Source organism: Sesamum indicum, linkage group LG11 (assembly GCF_000512975.1).
Source record: "Sesamum indicum cultivar Zhongzhi No. 13 linkage group LG11, S_indicum_v1.0, whole genome shotgun sequence".
Taxonomy (NCBI): Eukaryota; Viridiplantae; Streptophyta; class Magnoliopsida; order Lamiales; family Pedaliaceae; genus Sesamum; species Sesamum indicum.
Window position 1 is genome coordinate 6,714,455 of NC_026155.1, and position 18,000 is coordinate 6,732,454.

The 18,000-nt window shown below is 32.6% G+C and overlaps 2 protein-coding genes across 4 annotated transcripts; one reads left to right on the forward strand and one right to left on the reverse strand.

Moving 5' to 3' along the window:
• Positions 4,665 to 9,448, forward strand: LOC105173447 (protein TRIGALACTOSYLDIACYLGLYCEROL 4, chloroplastic). Of its 3 annotated transcripts, none has more exons than XM_011095181.2 (5): positions 4,665 to 5,093; positions 5,610 to 5,859; positions 7,271 to 7,652; positions 8,248 to 8,567; positions 9,039 to 9,448. In XM_011095181.2, the coding sequence occupies exons 1-5, from the start codon at positions 4,819 to 4,821 to the stop codon at positions 9,234 to 9,236; spliced, it is 1,425 nt and encodes a 474-aa protein (XP_011093483.1). In that variant the 5' UTR covers positions 4,665 to 4,818; the 3' UTR covers positions 9,237 to 9,448. The 3 variants fall into 3 exon arrangements, with proteins under 3 accessions (XP_011093483.1, XP_011093485.1, XP_011093486.1); XM_011095183.2 differs by having other exon boundaries at positions 4,838 to 5,093; positions 5,684 to 5,859; XM_011095184.2 differs by having other exon boundaries at positions 5,089 to 5,218.
• Positions 9,719 to 15,304, reverse strand: LOC105173800 (10 kDa chaperonin 1, chloroplastic). The gene is made up of 6 exons (XM_011095679.2): positions 15,296 to 15,304; positions 14,798 to 14,848; positions 14,203 to 14,268; positions 14,035 to 14,082; positions 13,852 to 13,881; positions 9,719 to 10,100 (listed from the first exon to the last, which is right to left on the reverse strand). Exons 1-6 carry the CDS (start codon positions 15,302 to 15,304, stop codon positions 10,032 to 10,034), a joined length of 273 nt encoding a protein of 90 aa, XP_011093981.1. The 3' UTR covers positions 9,719 to 10,031.

The window sequence follows — 18,000 nt, forward strand, 5'->3', positions numbered from 1 at the left end:
TCAATCTTTTTTTTTTTCCCTCAATGGTAGTTATATTTTCGCTCAATAATGTTACCAAGCTGAAAAAGACGCAATTTTCCCCTCCAACAAAAAGAGTCAACGCTATGTGTTGGGCACGTGGCTATCGACGTAAAAAACTAGTGGAAAATGACCAAAAGTGTTTAATTTTATCAACTACAAAACTACAAGTGCTAATCCCATAACGAATGAGATCAAAAGTGAAAGAGACCTAACTTTTAGGATAAAAAATGTTATTTCTCCTTTAATATATGCATATTACTAGATTTTTTTTAAAAAACAAAATAAATAATATAATATTTATACACGTGATATATATATATATCAAATAAAATAGAAGACGTAGCAAGACCTGGAATACAAAATGCAAAATCCATGGAGCAAAAATTAGTCAAGTCAACTGTATCTGGATGACAAGATTATAAACAATGGAGAAATAGAGAATTGTACTTAACAATATTCTGAACTGGTCGATTTTGAGTCACCCATATCGCACATAGTGTGGGGTATGTAAAAAGAGTAATGCAACTGTAGGATGCATTTACACTGATTTTTTTACTATAAATTTTGTTGCATATTTATTATATGTGTGCATAATGATTTTTTTGTTGTGGAAATAAAAGTTATGTGCGAATTGTGTATTATGAATTCGATACAAGATTTAGATTTTTTACTTTTAAGATATTTATTGTCCTGTTTTGGTGCTAATAGAAATAATAATTTGTGTCCTAAAATACAATGACTTACAATTTCTAAGTAGTAGGGCTACGAACTTCGAGAACTATGAACCAAACAATATTTTGGAGCTTTTTTAATAAAAGATAAAAAAATTTTATTGCTAACACTTTGAAATGCTCTAAGAATAATTTTCAAGTTGATTTAATGAAACAGAATGGGGGAATCTATTTATAGAAGTTGAAACTGTGTCATTGAATGGACATGTCCAATCGAAAAAGATGTTTTTAAAAGGTTATGACTTTTTATCTAAATGGACGTATCATTTCGCCCAAAAGACATACTATTTCACTAAGATGGATGCATCGTTTCACCAAAGGGTTTTATCCAATTGATACATTATTTCAACTAAAGAATACACATACTCAGTTGATTAGATACGGTTGGATAATGATTGGGTATCAGCAATCATCATCCATGTAGCACGAGTTTGTTATCGTCGCACATCATAATCTATCACTTGTTATGATTTAATCGGATCAAAATAAATTAAGCTTAAATACATAAAACCCCCTTATGTTTTGAAAACTCAGCTAAACCCCCCTCCCTGCGGTCTTCTTGTTTGCTTAATTGTAGCTCAATCACTTTTTTTTCGTTAAATATAAATGCCATTAAATTTTTGGCTAAAATGCATAAAACCCCCATGTGTTTAAAAAAAATCCGCTAAAAACTCCCTTTTGTTTTAAAATATAGGCGAAATACCCCTCTCTGTTTTGTTAAACATAGCTTAATCTCCCCTATCTATTAAATCTAACTAACACTGTTAAGTTTTTTATAAAATGATTGTTATAACCTTACGTAATGTATATTATATTTTATTTTAATGATCATTGGATCTTCTTTAATTAAATAATAATCATCAAATTTTAATCAATTAATCTCAACCTTTGGATTTTAAAAAAATAAAAGGCCTAAATCAACAAATTATTTAATTTATATTATCTCCATCTCTGCACACCATCCTTATTCTCAGAAAAAGGGGTCAAAATACATGTAGATAAGGCCTGACTCGATCTTATCAACAACTCACCTCACAACAACATGTTTTTGCCTGGGGGAGGACTCATTGCATGTGAGGACTCCTATTCTGCAGGACTCCCTCTAGGTTTAGGAGTCCTGGGTCTTGGGGGCGCCTCTCTTCTCTTGGATTGTCCTAGTTGGACGCTCAATGTAAGCCTGCGATTTAGAAAGTGTTTACCAGGCCTCCTTCTTGGGTCAGGTCCACGGTCAATCTGGTGAGCTACCTTCTCCTTGGACTGGTGGGCTACTCTCAAGAGGTCTTGGACTCCATCAACTCCCTTTTAGGCCGAGTCTTTTGGGCCATACACATCATTGTGGATGTTGTCCACGACTCCAAGTCGTGGTCTCCATCCACAGCTCGATTTTTCTTTAAATAATTATATCTAATAATTAATTAATAAAAACCATACAATTATAAATTTAAATAATAATTACAATACATCATAATGTTAAAATTGTATTAACTAAAATATTTAAAATGTCCGTTCATTCCACAATTGCGTGTGTGGCGTTGAAGCCGACGAGAACACAGAAAAAAGACTCGTAGGTTTTCTTGACCTATTTGTTATGAGGGCAGGTGTCCTCTATTTCACCAGGAAATTAGTCTTCGGTACGGTATGGAATCAATATGCTGCTTATCACCATCTAAACTAATAAAAAGGCAAAATGCGCTCTTACTGCAAGAATGGCTTGTTAGCAAGAAAATGCCTTCTTAGCAAGTGAATCAGAATATACCTGGAAAGCTACCTCTTGTTGTTCTCAAAAGATGGAGAGAGGGTGGTCGTAGATTAGCTAAGGAAAAGAACTGAACCAATAGACGAGGAAGAATAGAATATGGACAAATTGATGTCTTCTAATTCCTCGCTCACGTTCTGTATTAGCTCATTTTGTTCATTATTATCATCACCATCGAAATTAATGTGCAACCGACTTGATGATGCTGTAGAATTGGACTCCACATTATCACGATGCACTAAATGATAGGAATGGAATTGAAAAATATTATATCCTAGTGCATATGGTTGATTAATGCCAAGGCAAGGTCAAGATCGACATGTGAAGAATAAGCTTCTGTACTGCTTGGCATATATGGAGCCGATTGAAACCAACCATCTTATGGCAGTTGAGGCACGTACTAATCTTGAGGCGATTGAGGCATATAGTAATCTTGAGCGTATATACTGTAAAAAGACCAGCTATATCCACCCTAAAATCATTATTCAACTGAACCAATAGACATTCGACTAGAACTTCTCCTTTGCCTATAGGACGTGGTGGGAGTATTCGAATGACATTGCAATTTGTTGTGGCTAATGTGTTAGCGCTTACTTAATAATTTGTAATCTATGTGCAAATTGATCCACCAATTGGCGGTACCCTTTAATATCTAGTAGTCTAGATTGACAAATTGCCTCAAAGGCATTTACCTTTTGTGTCTGAAAAATATAAAAAAAAAATAATGAATTTTTAATGTAAAAAAACTTTTTAAAATAAAGTATGTGATATTATATAATATACCACAATTTGCAACATAGTTGCATCTCCAGATTGGTATCCATTTTCCACACTCCTATCAGCAAATGACGACACGAAATGACGTGTTATGTTGTTGTACCATTCCCAATCCCCTAGTTTTGTATCTCTTCTATTGGGAATGGGTGACCTTTGTACAATCGTGTTATATCGTCTTTGCCATCTAGTGATGTATTGTACGTGTTTCAGGTTCAATATATGCTTGTATGATTGCAACGGGAGATTTTATGCAGGCTATCTACCGCATCTGAAATATTTTGCCTCATCCCGAACTGGTGAAAACCTATTCGGGATGATGCATTTCCACTGTTGGTGAACGGCGATGTGGTATTTTGACGACCAACATATCAAAATGCATCAATAGAGTTTTGAAATAGGTTTGTCGCCTATTGGTGACTGCAATAATTGAATAATGCTTCAAAATATTGTCTGTATTTTTGTGCCAAGGAGGCGACAATCGTGTAATGTTGAGCAACAGACAACTATTGACAATTTTTGCATGCAAGATGTTCACAAGTTGGCAAGAAAAATCTGTAGAGCAGTCCGCCTAGATCGTTACAAACGCCAGTATGGACATGGACTCAAACCCATATTGTCAAAATTGACAACCGAGAATGTTCATGTGACGAGTGGACTCAATTTGGTATCCCTTGCTCTCGGGCTGAAAAAATATGCGTTGCATACAATATTAATATTGCAGCAATGATTAAGGATTATTATGATTTGATGATTTACAGAAATACATATTTTAAGTCTTTTGAACCTTTGGAAGATTATTGGGATGTCCCGAAATTTAAATTGGTCCACGATACTACTATTCGCAACTCTACACTTTATGGTCAAACCAAACATAACATATTGAGAATAGGATGAATTGGCCGTAAATGCGCGAAAGGCAACAAGTCTAACAAAGAAAAGATTCTTTAAGATGATCAAATGTGTCAATGCAAAGTTATTCACAATAATTGTATTTTGCATTTGTATAATAAAAAAATTATACACATAAATTGTATTTTTTAATTAGTATAAGTTTAACATTACGATTATTATAATTTATCATTTAAATTTTGGAATTGTATGCTTTTTATTAATTATTTATATATTTAAAATTATGTTTAAAAAAATTGGAGTCGTGAATGCTCTACGACTTAAAGTCGTGGGTGATATCCACGACTGGTAATAGTGAATAACATTCACTCCACTCCACGATTCGGCCTTTATTTTTTAAAAAATAAATCTCGCGGTCGAATCGTGGACACACAAGTGTGTTAATACATTTAAAAAAAATATTTTTTCTTATAATTTTTCTTTTGTTTTTTTTTTTATAATAAAATAATAATTAAGCGAAGGAACCCCCTCCTGTTTCTCCCCTTCTGCCTCGTCACTCTCTTCCAAAGAATGTCTCATCCTACTCTCAGATAAGGAATCACACCAAACCCTCTTTCCTTCATATCAAGGAGAAGCGGGACCCAGAAGCAGGGGAGTCGCCGGCGACAAAGATTCGTCGGAAAAATGGCGGATTTGAGGACGGCAATGGATGCAGCATTCTGGGACCTGAATGTATCAACTCCACATGCCCTTGATGGTGTTTCTAAGGCTGTTCCGGGGGATCCCGTACCCCTAGGTGGTGCAAGAGCAAGTAGAGCAATTAGGGTTCAGCAATTATCTGTATTGGGAAATGGGTTCCCGTTGGGCATCATTCCATCTATTTCTCCAACCTCTAATCACAAGGAGCTGGGCTCTTTTGCGCTGCAGTCCCTCCTCGGCAACGTGGATATCGGGGGCTGGTATGGTTCCGAAACTTTGTGTAGGTTGATTTGGTGTGGATATGTGTTCGTGTTGTTGGAATACTGTTAAAAAATTTTGGAGGCAGTGGAAAGCAGGGTTGGAATTTATGCTCTATGATAATCAAGTAAGAGTGGTCAGTGGAAATTTCATTGCGTTTGCATCGACAATTGTTTGAATGACCTCATTAATGTATATGCAATGTGTGACCTCAGTGGTTTGATATGACTCAAGATTAGCATGAATTTTAGTTTCTCTCGTTCAAAGGCATATTTTAATGGCAAATGTGCTTATGTTTTATGTAAATCAGTTGTAACTGTAATGAAATTGAAACCTGAATAGGTAACTGTGGCCTGTGGGGGTGTACAAGTGTACATGGACAAGACAAGATGGTTTCATGCACACACAAAAGAGTGTGTTGTGTTGTGTGCATGTATGTATGTAGTTATGTAAGCATGCATGTCCCATAAATGAAGACTCAACTTTGCTTATATATCAGTTACGACCATTTTATGTAGGTGGGTGGGATTAATTGGGCAATTTCGTCCAAAGAAATTGATATCATCTATTAAAGCTGAAGTTTGTGCTGCAGAAGAGTGGGAGCTGCCTTTGCTTAAAGATGCTGCTAAGCATTTCCTGGACAAATCACTCTATGCTATTGGCCTATGCTCGATGATACCATTAACATCATCATCATCCTTACTTTTGAGCTCTGAGAAGCATGGTGAGAGGAAGAGGAGACAGACCAAAGCCGTGTTCCTTCACGAGGCAAGATTCTGATTTGATGTGTTAGCTGCCTAGACATGTTTGCCGTGGTTTTCCTTCAATTTCACTGCTCAGTGATCCGTACTATTTTACTATTGTTTTGTTAGCATGATTTGAGTTTGTTTTAATGTTTCTTTGTCTTGATCATTTGAGTACTACAGCTGCAGCCTGTAGGTTAATAGGAACTCTGCACTTGAATGATTTCTGCTATAGTTTAACTCCCAAAGTAACTTTAGATGCAACTATAGCTATTATGACCGGCCAGTGCCTTAGAGTTGGTGGTCTTAAATAAACTCTGGAAGTACACAAATTGAGACGAGGCGTGCTTATTTTGCTGCATATTAGAGGACAGAATGGTTAAGTTCTCCATCAATCTAGAGATCTTTAAAGAGATAGGTAATAGCTTAGCTAGTAGCAGGAGCTTAAAGAATATACTACAAGCTGTTGGGCTGAGACTTTTGCAACAAATTCTGCAAAAATGCTCACAGTTCAGAAGCAGGATTTTTGTGGATCCTTTGTCTTTCTCATTATGAAGGGTGATGGACTTTTAGGGGCTCTTGAATAATTCAAACATAATCTTCTGACTTGAGCAATTTGAATTATAACTTATAAGATATATAAACAGAAATAGAATGAAATTGTACCCAGAGCTTGGATTCTGTGTAGCATGTGATTATTTATGATCAGAGCAACCGCATTTGATAAAGGTGGGGGGGAGAGGGAGAGAGGGGTTCCATATATTTCTATCTGTGATGAGTGCATTGCATAGCTAATCAATGGGAATCGTATCTCTTGTTTTACATACATATAAAATTCTTTCAATTATTATTTCTATAAACTACATACATTTTTTTATAATATTTTGACATGACATCACTAACAATTCTAAATTAATAAAAAATATAACTATTAATTTCATTTGCATAAAAAATGTTTTTGATTTAACACCACTAGTGACACCATTGACAAATAAAAATGTAACTATCATTTTCATTAAATAAAAAAGTACATTGATTTGACATCACTAACAAAATGAAATACAATCTCATCAACTAATCCAAACATTTTCTCCTTTTTCCATGAAAATCTAGACAAAATTAACAATATACATTTCTCACTGAAAATTGAAAAAGTAAACAAAACCAAACATGACCTTAGACTGTTAGCATTGAGAAACCTGTTCCAGTAAAATCGAAGACTTCCTGTCCGTAAAGCTGTTCTAAGTTGTCTCAACTCTCAAGTTGACAAACTTGAGACACAATAAAGATAGGGCCTGCTTAAATATATCAATTCTTCAAGCTGCTATACTTCCCATGAAAACTGATTTGATTACTCATGTGCTTGAGCCTGGTATTTTGATCTATTTAAACTGAATCTTTGTGAAAAGCTGGATATACTTTCTCTCCAACTGCAGTTTCCAGATCATGATATCACTCTAGAAGCCGCATGGCCGCAGCTGTTCATAGACCATAAAGGAAAATACTGGGAAGTTCCAGAATCTATATCCGTGGACTGTTCGTCCCTCATCTCTGACTCAGGGTTGCGATACCGTTTTGGCATACATAAAAATAGTGGCCTTCCACAGTCTGTCGATTCTGTTAATGCTCAAAACCCAATTGCCTTATTGCCTGGTCTATGTGCAAAAGCTGCCTTTTCTTATCAGAAGTCTAAGGACTTATGGAGGCAAAAGGAAACAAAAGAGGATGTTATAATAGAGACAGAAAAGGGCCAATTTTGGCGTCCCTCATATGATATCCGTCTCAGGGAGCCTCACGCAACAATATCTGGAATTATAGGTATTTCTAGTTTCAACAATGTGCTATTGCTACTTCTATACTTTTTTGTCCTCTTAAGTTTTTTCATTGTTGTTCTTCCATTTTCTTTACCCTTCAAATGTATGTTACCACTTTCGCATATGTACATATACTCCCATTATTGGGTGCATATGCTATAGTTAAATGCTTCTATTAAAGCATCATACTTTTAGTAGTAATACTGCTGGACAATATTTGCTTGCTCTGTTTTATTATAAGGACTGCTAATTCAGATGTACATCACTGTTAAGTACATGCACGGATGTTTATACAAGTTTTCTTTACGTCAAGAATAATAAGCTCTAGAGTTACATCGTAAAATGTTCTATTATTCTAAGGTGGGTTCTGTATCTGAACAAAACATTTTCTCTGATGCTCCTTCTGATAAACGTTGATAATGAATGCCTTACAGTTCAATTTTTAGCAAACATAATGCTTCTTCTGGTGGTAATGATGGTAAACTCCTGATCTATGTTGTTTGTTGTCAGTGCATATACTTTACAGGCAGCATTTCTTACCCAGTCTCCGTCTTGTAATGAGATTTGAATTATTTATGCTAATTCTCTTTTCCATTTAGGGGGTACTTGCATGGCATGGGCAAGTGCTGGGAGTGGCTCGCTATTTGTCAAGCCAACACAAGATGTGGAGAGGAGTTCTTTAGGGGCTCATAATAGAGTTCGTTTTCGTGCTGATTTATTTGGTTCGGTATGCTATACTTTCCAACATGGGAAATTCAGAAATTTATTTGGAGACCTCACCAGGGTAGATGCTCGCTTGGATATTCTGTCTGCTTCAGCTTTAGCCCAAAAGGCGTCCAACCTTTTTAGGAGTGCACAGAGTAATCGACCATCAAATGAACTGTCTTCTCCCAAAATCAATCTTATATATCAGCAGCAGGTGAGCTTTATATTCACTACATTCTTTGCCTTCACTATGTTTTTGCTGTATCTCATATGGACAGTCAAAACTGGAGTTCAGACTATTCTCTCTAGGGAGACTATGGTGAAAATTGATTCCTGCTTTAGTGGAAGTTTGTCATCTCCTTTGAAGTATTCTCCTTTTGGTTCCGTGTTGGTTTGAATGTGTGAACAAACACATAACTCATACTAACTAGATCAAGAAAATTTATGAACATGATTCTTTTGACCTTGAAACTAAGTGGCAGTCTAAAAAAGATTGAAATTCTTTTTTGTGATTGCTTAAATTGTTCAAAAGAACAAATAGGAAAGGGAAACAGAAAAGCAGCAGTATGTTTACATACCTCGAGGCTTTCAGTCAGGCAAAAACGAGGTGTAGCATTTTCTTGATAATTGCTTCAGTAGGTAACATAGTAAAGGCAAAGTATTCATGGTTTCTAGATTGATGCAGGTTGCTGGTCCTATCGTTTTTCGTGTGGATTCCAAGTTCTCCCTCGATTTGTCCCCAGGCAGACACGGGCCGCATCTTGAAGATCTGATATACAGCTTGAATTACTCTCTGAGGATCCTGATTTCTGGGAAGGTAGTAGCATGGTATTCTCCGAGACGAAAAGAAGGTATGGTTGAGCTACGGCTCTTTGAGTTCTAACTTCGGCTTCTCGTCCGTCTGTACTGCAGCAGTAATCAGATTCTGCTGCCAATTCTTGTTTTCCTTTATCAAAAAAAAAAAAAAAAATAAACAGAAAGAAGAAGAAGAATCTTAGGCTGTCTTCGTTGCTGCAGGGGAAGCTGGAAAAAGCTTCTGTATGGATTTGGGTTCAATTTTAGATGAAACGAAAGAAAAGTTAATTTTACTCTCAATTTTGATGCATCTGCTCTTCCTGTTTGGTTAAATAATGAAAACACTATAAATGAGTATGTTAAAATTTGGTTTACTTCAACCAATTCAGAGGCCCATAGCTTAACTTGTTCAGTGTGAAGCTAAACACCCAATAGTTATAGGGATATTTGTATAAACTTTTGCACTTATGATGGTAAAGACTAATCCGTAATCTCAAATGTTAATCAAAATTGATTATTCAACTAATCAGTACCAGAAAAAAGATCTAAACCCAAACAGAAGACAGGTCATTTGCATCCACTGGGAGTGTACTTTGATCCAGGATGAGACTTAATTCAAGACCGAACAAGAAACTACAAAAAGTGCAGGTGGAAGTTTGTAATTTTCATGAATGGGAAGTTCATTTAACACAAACATCACATTCACATCTCTCTCATCTTCCATAAACAAGAAACCTATCCTCCCTATTATTACTCTTAACAAAATGCCAGCCATGTTTCTGTTCAAGAGGTTTACATAGCAATAATGGTATTTTTACTCAACTACAACACCCCGTGCGATCTATGCGTGTGGACGTATAGCAATCCATAATATCATAGGCCTCTACTCGACCACAGCCAGCAAATCACTTGCTTTGCAGAAACAATGCCTTGCATCTGTCCCCAAGTCAACCTGATAAACCATTTACATCACTTGGTAAGATGGACACATTATGTAGAGACATAGAAAGCTTAAAAAGGTACGACATGCTTTTTTTACTACTTATGCAAGATACTCGGCCAACAGTCATGGACGTAATATTTGAGAAAACTGGCAGAAACTGCTTAGCGCAACAGATTCACTTCCTTCAAATGTGCAAAACACCATACTGCAGCTCTCACAATTTATTAAAGAAAAAAGTTTGAATATAGCTGCAGCTCTTTATGAAAACAAAGACCGGTCAAAGTCTATCTTGTCTTTACCCTTCGTTTTCGCTTTTTTACCCTTACAGGCACAGGAGACCTGGGTCAACAAAGAAGTCCATCTTCTGCAACCGTCAGCTTCTTATCACCCTGGAACTTCCACATCTAATGACCCGTAGCCGATTGCTTACTTTACTCCTCTCCCCTTATTAATCTTTCTAACTCAAAGGCAATTAGTTTATTCTCTAAATGTAGCATCCCGGCTAAGTTAATTACATAATAATATATATATATAGATATGCATACAGCAAACAGCAGTTTGACTTGTTTACACTCATATGGGTGCAAAGTTGCACCTGTGAGTGAAATATTGGTGCATATCACTTGCATTCATTTTGGTCCTGTAACACCGTGACGTATAGTCTATTTACACAAACCACCCCCGTCTTTTCAAAAATTATATACACCCGCCAGAAACGTCAACATCAATACAGCGACACCCCATCTCCTAATTTCTGGCCAGAAATTGATGACGTCAACAAAAAAATGCCAATGAAAACCCAAAAATGCCCCAGTTGACCAGATCTGACATAAATATGATTTTTCATAGAAAGAAATAACCTTTTTTTTTTTGGGGGGGGGGGGGGTTGTAAGTACCAAAAGGCACAGGGGTGTCAAAAGTAATATTTGTGGAAAGAAATATGACTCCATATAATTTTCCATTATTATACGAATTTATAATTGAAAACAAAATTTCATAACATTGTACTTTTTAATCTCTAAAAACTTTCAAATTAAATTTTCTTGTGAATTATTAATTAATAAATTTTAAATGAATATAACTACCCTGTTTTACTAACTATTTTTTTATATAACTTCTATATAAAATTACACCCTTTACAACTGAAATATTAAATATTTTTTGTTTGTTAATAGATTAGTTACTAGGTTATAAATTTCAATATAAAACAACCTCAACTTGTACAAATTATATTTTAAATTTTAAAAATTATCATTTAAACTAATATTTATTTATTATTGATTATCTTCTATTTTTTATTTATAACTAAACTTTAAAAAAATAATAAAATATAATTTAAACAATTTTGCATTGATAAATTATAACTAAACAAAATATAGTAATTAGTTCAAAGTAAAACTATTTTTCCCTTTTTCCTTCTTCCCTAGCCCTCTTCCCCCCATCCCACCGCCACTTCCTCATACTTCACCTACTAGCAGCTAGCACAAAAAAAAAAAGAAAAAAGAATGGGGCACTCCAGCATTGTTCATTAGCGGCGCTAAATTGATGCGGAAAGAGGAAGAATAGGGCACTCCAACATTCGATTTGATTTTATGAACAATGAAGAAAACCTTTCGGCACACTACCCCTCCCTCCCGCAACCCCATATCTCTTGCCCTCTCCTCGCCGCCTCCTCAACGCCTAGGCCCCTCTAGATAAAAATGTGCCAAGAAAAAAATTCAATTCATTTAAATTTAATTAACTTGCGGAGGCATATGGTCCTGCAAGTTATATAATGGTGGGAGGGGGAGCCTCCCCGACTTATTTATAATTTTATTATTTAAAGAAATTGCAAGTCTAACCCAAGAATATGGGCGACTTGCAAAACTACCATGAATTGTCATCTCAAAAGACGACTCATAGTCTTTTTGTTCTTTTTTAATTAATTTCCATGAGTCGTCATTCTTTTTTAAGCAAAGGAGTCATTATTTCCCATAACGACTTCATTGTTATTTTTAATTAATTCTAGTTGATACTTTATTAATGTTTCATAATTAATCATTACTTTAAATTATAATTTAATAATATATTAAATACTTTTAATAAATGAATGATATTAAAATTTTATTTAATCATAAAAGATTATTAAATATTTATTTAAATTTTAATGATTCATAAATTCAAAATTTTGCATAATAAAAACGTAAGAAACTATATAATATTAGTGATAACTTTAAATATTAATAATGACCGCCCACCTACAAATGCTCGTTGGCTTTGATGATGAGGTCTTCTTTTTTCCTCATCTACTAGGTATGATTGACATTGAATTGGTAAGATATTATATCATGATGCGTATCTCTGAGTAATTTTTTATTTTATTTAATTATGAATTTGTAATTAAATTTTAAAGGATTACTCAAAGATATTCATCAAGATATAATATTTCACCAATCTAATTTCCATCATTTAGTTGCATATCGTGATCAATTGGAGTCGAGTTCCACAACATTATCAAATCAATTTCACATTAACGCAGACAATAATGATCAAGAACAAAACAAGCCAACAGACCCAGCAGGTGAGAAAAGAAGACGACTTCCGCACCAACACCAACAGAGCACTTAACGGACAGGCGATCATTTATAATATTTACAATTACCACTAATTTTGCAATAGATGATCATATCTTTTTTACATAAATTTTCAAATTTATGAATTGTTAGCAAAATTAATATATTTTAAATTATTAATATTTAATAATTATTAAACATTAATAAAAATTCAATATTATTTTTTACTAAAAATATTATATAATTTAAGATAATAATTAATTATTAAACATTAACTAGAATTAATTAAAATATAAATTAAAAAAGAATCAACTAGTTATTTCCCATAACAAAATAACAGCTTGGAATCATTATAGAAAATAACAAGTCCCTTGGTTTTTTTTTCTTAAAAAAAAATCTCATGAAATTAATTAGAAAACAAAAACCATGAGTTATAAATAAGCCGTGCTTCTCCTCTCCTGCATATCATTTGTTCACTGACTGGTGCAACAGTACACCTGTGAATGAATACAAGCAAAGCCCTTCTTTGCATGCATGCAGCTTGCCATTTCAATTCAGAATTTATTTTATTTTTATAGACACTGTGGCTTCTTCAAAAAAACCTTTCTTTTTAGTAAACTAAGAGCACCACGTTTATCAGACACAGTTCTCTAACATTTTTTTTTTTAATATTTAAAAGAATGGCAAAACCAAATTTTTGAACAAGGTTCTGCCTAGAATTTTAAAGGTTTGGAAAATACGGTATTTTGGTAATCTCTTTCTTATTATCATTTTGACAATTTTTAGATTATTCTTCCCAATTCGTAAGGATGCACAATTTGGTCTATACATTAAGTCGCTTCCCAATTCTTTGGTGCATGTAAAAATCTAAAAGGGCATCACTCTGGAATCTTTCAGCACCTAGTTTCTCTTATATTTTAAAGATGTCTAGAGAGACACTCTAAAGATCGAATCATATTTGTCTAGTAGCAGTTATGCCTGCCTGCGAAATACTAAAAATGTAACAGAATACAGCTAGTGAACTACCCATAAACTGGAAAGATGTAAGGTTTAGCTGTGGATGTCTCCCTATGACTCATGGAACATGGAGATTCATCAATTGCATCCAGGCTTAACAAAAAGACCATGTTCCCATAATCAAGCCCATTGACAGGATTCACTCAAATATTCAAATAAAATTAGCCCTCAACCAAGAATAAGCTACATACCTCATATGCATTTATATCAGAGAAAAGCACCTGCACAAAAGAAATTTCATCATTGGGATGCAACACATGGGGAAATGGGTACAATATAACTTGTAAGGCACTGAATTCAACTGCATGCTCGTGTACTGAAGAAAGTGAGCGTCTTTTCACACGGCGAAAGAACCAAACTTCTAGCAAATTTACCTTCTTTCCCCTCTCCAATTCCCCAACCTCTGCACCAAGAGAAACAACCTGAAACAGAATTATTGATTAAGACAGGAAAATACAAGGATGTATTTTCTTGTATGAACATTTATAAAAGAAGATATGCCATGTGAATGAACACTTGACGAGGACTGGTTCCTCACTTACCTCTCCAACAAGGTACCGCTCAAACTTCACTGCTGACTTGGGCAGTAAAACTCCCCCAGCTGATTTCTGTACTAAAACAATGCCATATTATCTAAAATGGAACTCTTCAGAAAAATAAGATAACAGCGAGGCATGTCTAATTTGAACATATAAATTTATGCAAGATGGATTTCATATGAAATTGTTCAAATTCTAAACTAATTTACAAGCTAAGTAAGGTGCATTCGATATAGGAGATAATCATTAGCAACAAACATGATTCCCAAGAATGACCAAGAAATCCACAAAGACTTTATCAATAATTCGACCCTCCATGTACAATTGCAGAGTTCACATGAACTCAAAGCCAGCAAGTTTGCTCAAAAGTAACCAATTGAAAACAGCATCACGGATGTATTTTCAGAATCATACAAGCATTTACACCATAAAACATGCGTTTAATTCGACATCAAACAAGTAGCATGCTTCGTTTCATGGCATTACAGTGGGAATTTATGGAAAGTTTTCTCTATATCCAAAAAAAAAAATCCTTTCTAACCTTCCTAAACACATCTAGTAGCACAAATCAAAACCAGAAGAAGAACAAAAACAGTACCTCCGGCAGCTCTTCGAGGCGAATTAAAACTCTATCAGCTTGTGGCACAACCTACTCGCACACCCCACAAAAACACAAACAAATAAATTCCTTTCACCATTTCAAGTTTTGCCTCATACCCACCAAAAAAAAAAAAACACACACATACGTACATATATATATACCCAAAACAAGAATAATGTCAAGAAACACGAAAAAGAGGGCCTAAATTACAATAACAAGAAATGTGGGAGGTGGGGAGCAATTTCAGATGAAGAAATTAACCATTTGGTGTTGTATTCGAGAGAAGTGGGATGTTTTGCTTGTGAGAAGTAAAGGGCTTTGCTAGGGTAATGAAAGACGACGCCATGGATAAGGAGGAGAGAAGCCAAGGTGTTGTACTTTACGCTGCTTCAGTCCTAAACGCTTGTACCAGAGCAAACGTTGTGCGACTTTAGTTAAGCTGAATTCTATTGGGTTCTAGATGTTCTAGAGACTTCCAATACTTGACCCAAATACCCGATACATTTTACCCGTAAATCATACCTATTTTTTGAAATAATATAAATATCAAATTTTTACTGAAAATTCTATAGGAATATCGATAAAAATTAAAATATATATATACATAGTAATCATAAAAAATATCTATTCTTTTTAATTCAAGCATATTTAATTTATTTTTTTATTATTTATACCAAAATAATTTATTTTTATGCAGGATAATTATATATATATATATATTTGGAGTTATTTTTTGATGTAGTTGCTATTGAAACTAAATAATAATATAGTATGTATTTCTTTAACTATTTTTTATAAAATATTTTTATTACATATATATATATAACATTACTAATTTATATATTAAATTAGTTTCATTAAATAAAATATTTATGCATAATATAAAAATTTATATATTTGTAGCTAAAAATAAGAATTAAATATTTCGTTAAAATATTAGAAAAAATTATTTGTGTGGAATTTAAGAAAAATAGATGGATCTGTTTTTATTTTTTTCAATAACACTAAATTCGATAAGTATAAATTAATGTACCAATTTATTAGATAAAAATAAATTTTATGTGTATTAGAAATAATTTTTAAATAATAAAAAATTTGTATATAATTATATCAAATTTTATAGGATAGCGATGTAATTATCTTTATATATAATATAGATCAGTAATTGGGCGAAATGATAATTCCATCATTCTTACTATAACTGGGAACTTATAGGTTTTAAATATTTTTTATTATTAAAAAATAAAAAAAACATATCTAACATAATATATATATATATATATATCCACGACTTCACAAAAAAAAATAATATTAATACAAAATTACGATAACGGGACATCAATTAACAAGTGAAGGCTATTAGGCCGACACTCTTCACTATTATACACAGAATGCTAAGAAAGAGGAATATGAAATTCTGAAAAATTTAGATCAATTAAATAAAAGGTAAAATACATTTTGTCTATGTGAACTATTCATCATATAACAATTATCCCCACAAAATAATAAATATAATACTTACCCCCATAATTAAATTTTTAGATAATATTGTCCTTATATTATATATATATATATATGTATTTAGTTCAAAGAATTTCTTTTTTTTTTTAGTAATTTTGTATTTTAAGTTTAGTAATATTTTCTTAATTGGAAAAAAGATATTTTATTTATAATAAATTAAATATAGTTAGTGAATTAAATAGTTTAAATTTTATTTTTTTTATAGACTCAAAGTTAACTAATAAATGAGCACAATAAACATACAAAAAAATTTCATGAAAAGATTTTATTAATTTGATGATAAAATTAAGTTATTAACTATTTATTCTTTTAGATAAAAATGAATAATGAAATATAATTTTTCTTAACATATTTTTTTAAAAAATATGATAAAATATATTTATTCATTTTTTTAAATATTTCAATCATAATATTATTTACAATCAATTGTTATAAATATTAATTATAGTTAGAAACATATTTAATTTTATAATATATATATATATAATATTTAAATAATAGTATATATAGTATTAAAAATAATAATAACATATTATTTACAATCAATTGGTACAGATATTACAATGAATGTAAATATTATAATATAGTTAAATTTTTATTTCACTTTATGTAAGTTACCTGACAGCCTTCACTTGTCAATTGATATTTGAGTCGCGGATGCACCCGCAAATTTGTATTAATATTTTTAAAAAGGTGAAGTGAAGTCGCGAACTGCTATATTTACATTGTATGAATTATTTTAGATATATTTTTATTATTTTTTTGTAATAAAAAAATAATTAAATCGAAATTCATATATATGTACGAAACTTCCGAAAGTTAGGATAAAAAGAGGCGAGTAGAAAGTTAGGTTTTGAAACTCATAGGGTGGTCTAGATTTTAGTGGTTTGGACTCAAACTCGTCTCGAACCTATCTAGATTATCTTTTACGTTTTTTGTATATATATTATATATATATATGTAGAATATATTTGTACGTATATACAATATCTATAATTTATTTCTACTTATATATATTACATAAACTTAATATTTTTATCAATTAAAATAACGATATAAATAGTTTATAAATGTTGTGATTTTTATATAAGTAAAACATATTCTAAAAACTTTAATATTTTAATGTCTAAAACATACACATATAAATCAATTCAAAAATTATTAATCCTTTTAAAGCTATGGTAGCATTACCTTTTTAAATATATATTTTTAATATTTTAAAAATATTAACCGGATCCAACTTGAAGGGTCATGAGTTCGAGGTAGATCCAAATCCAAACTTTTGTTAACGGAATAGATTCCAAATTTTGACAGACGCATCCCAAATTCGACCGTTGCCATTCAAAATGTTATGAATTTGAATCTCATTAAAATATATAGTTCCATCACTTCATATAAATGTATTATAAAATAAAATTCATCCATTTCTATAGTTGTATAAGAGAATAATGGTGGGTGCAATTCTTGATAGTTCAAATTCTACAGAACAAATAGAACTCGTCACTTTATCTAAGTGCATCATATGACTTATATGTCATATTTTTAAAAAATAATTAAATTAAACTATAATTGTATCTATGTTCTTAGTTCTCCTTCTTGGCGAAGAGGGAGAAGAGATGACTAGACTAGTCAATTCAGCTATTACGTTCGCAAGGGGCAAACATTTAGACCTGATCTGT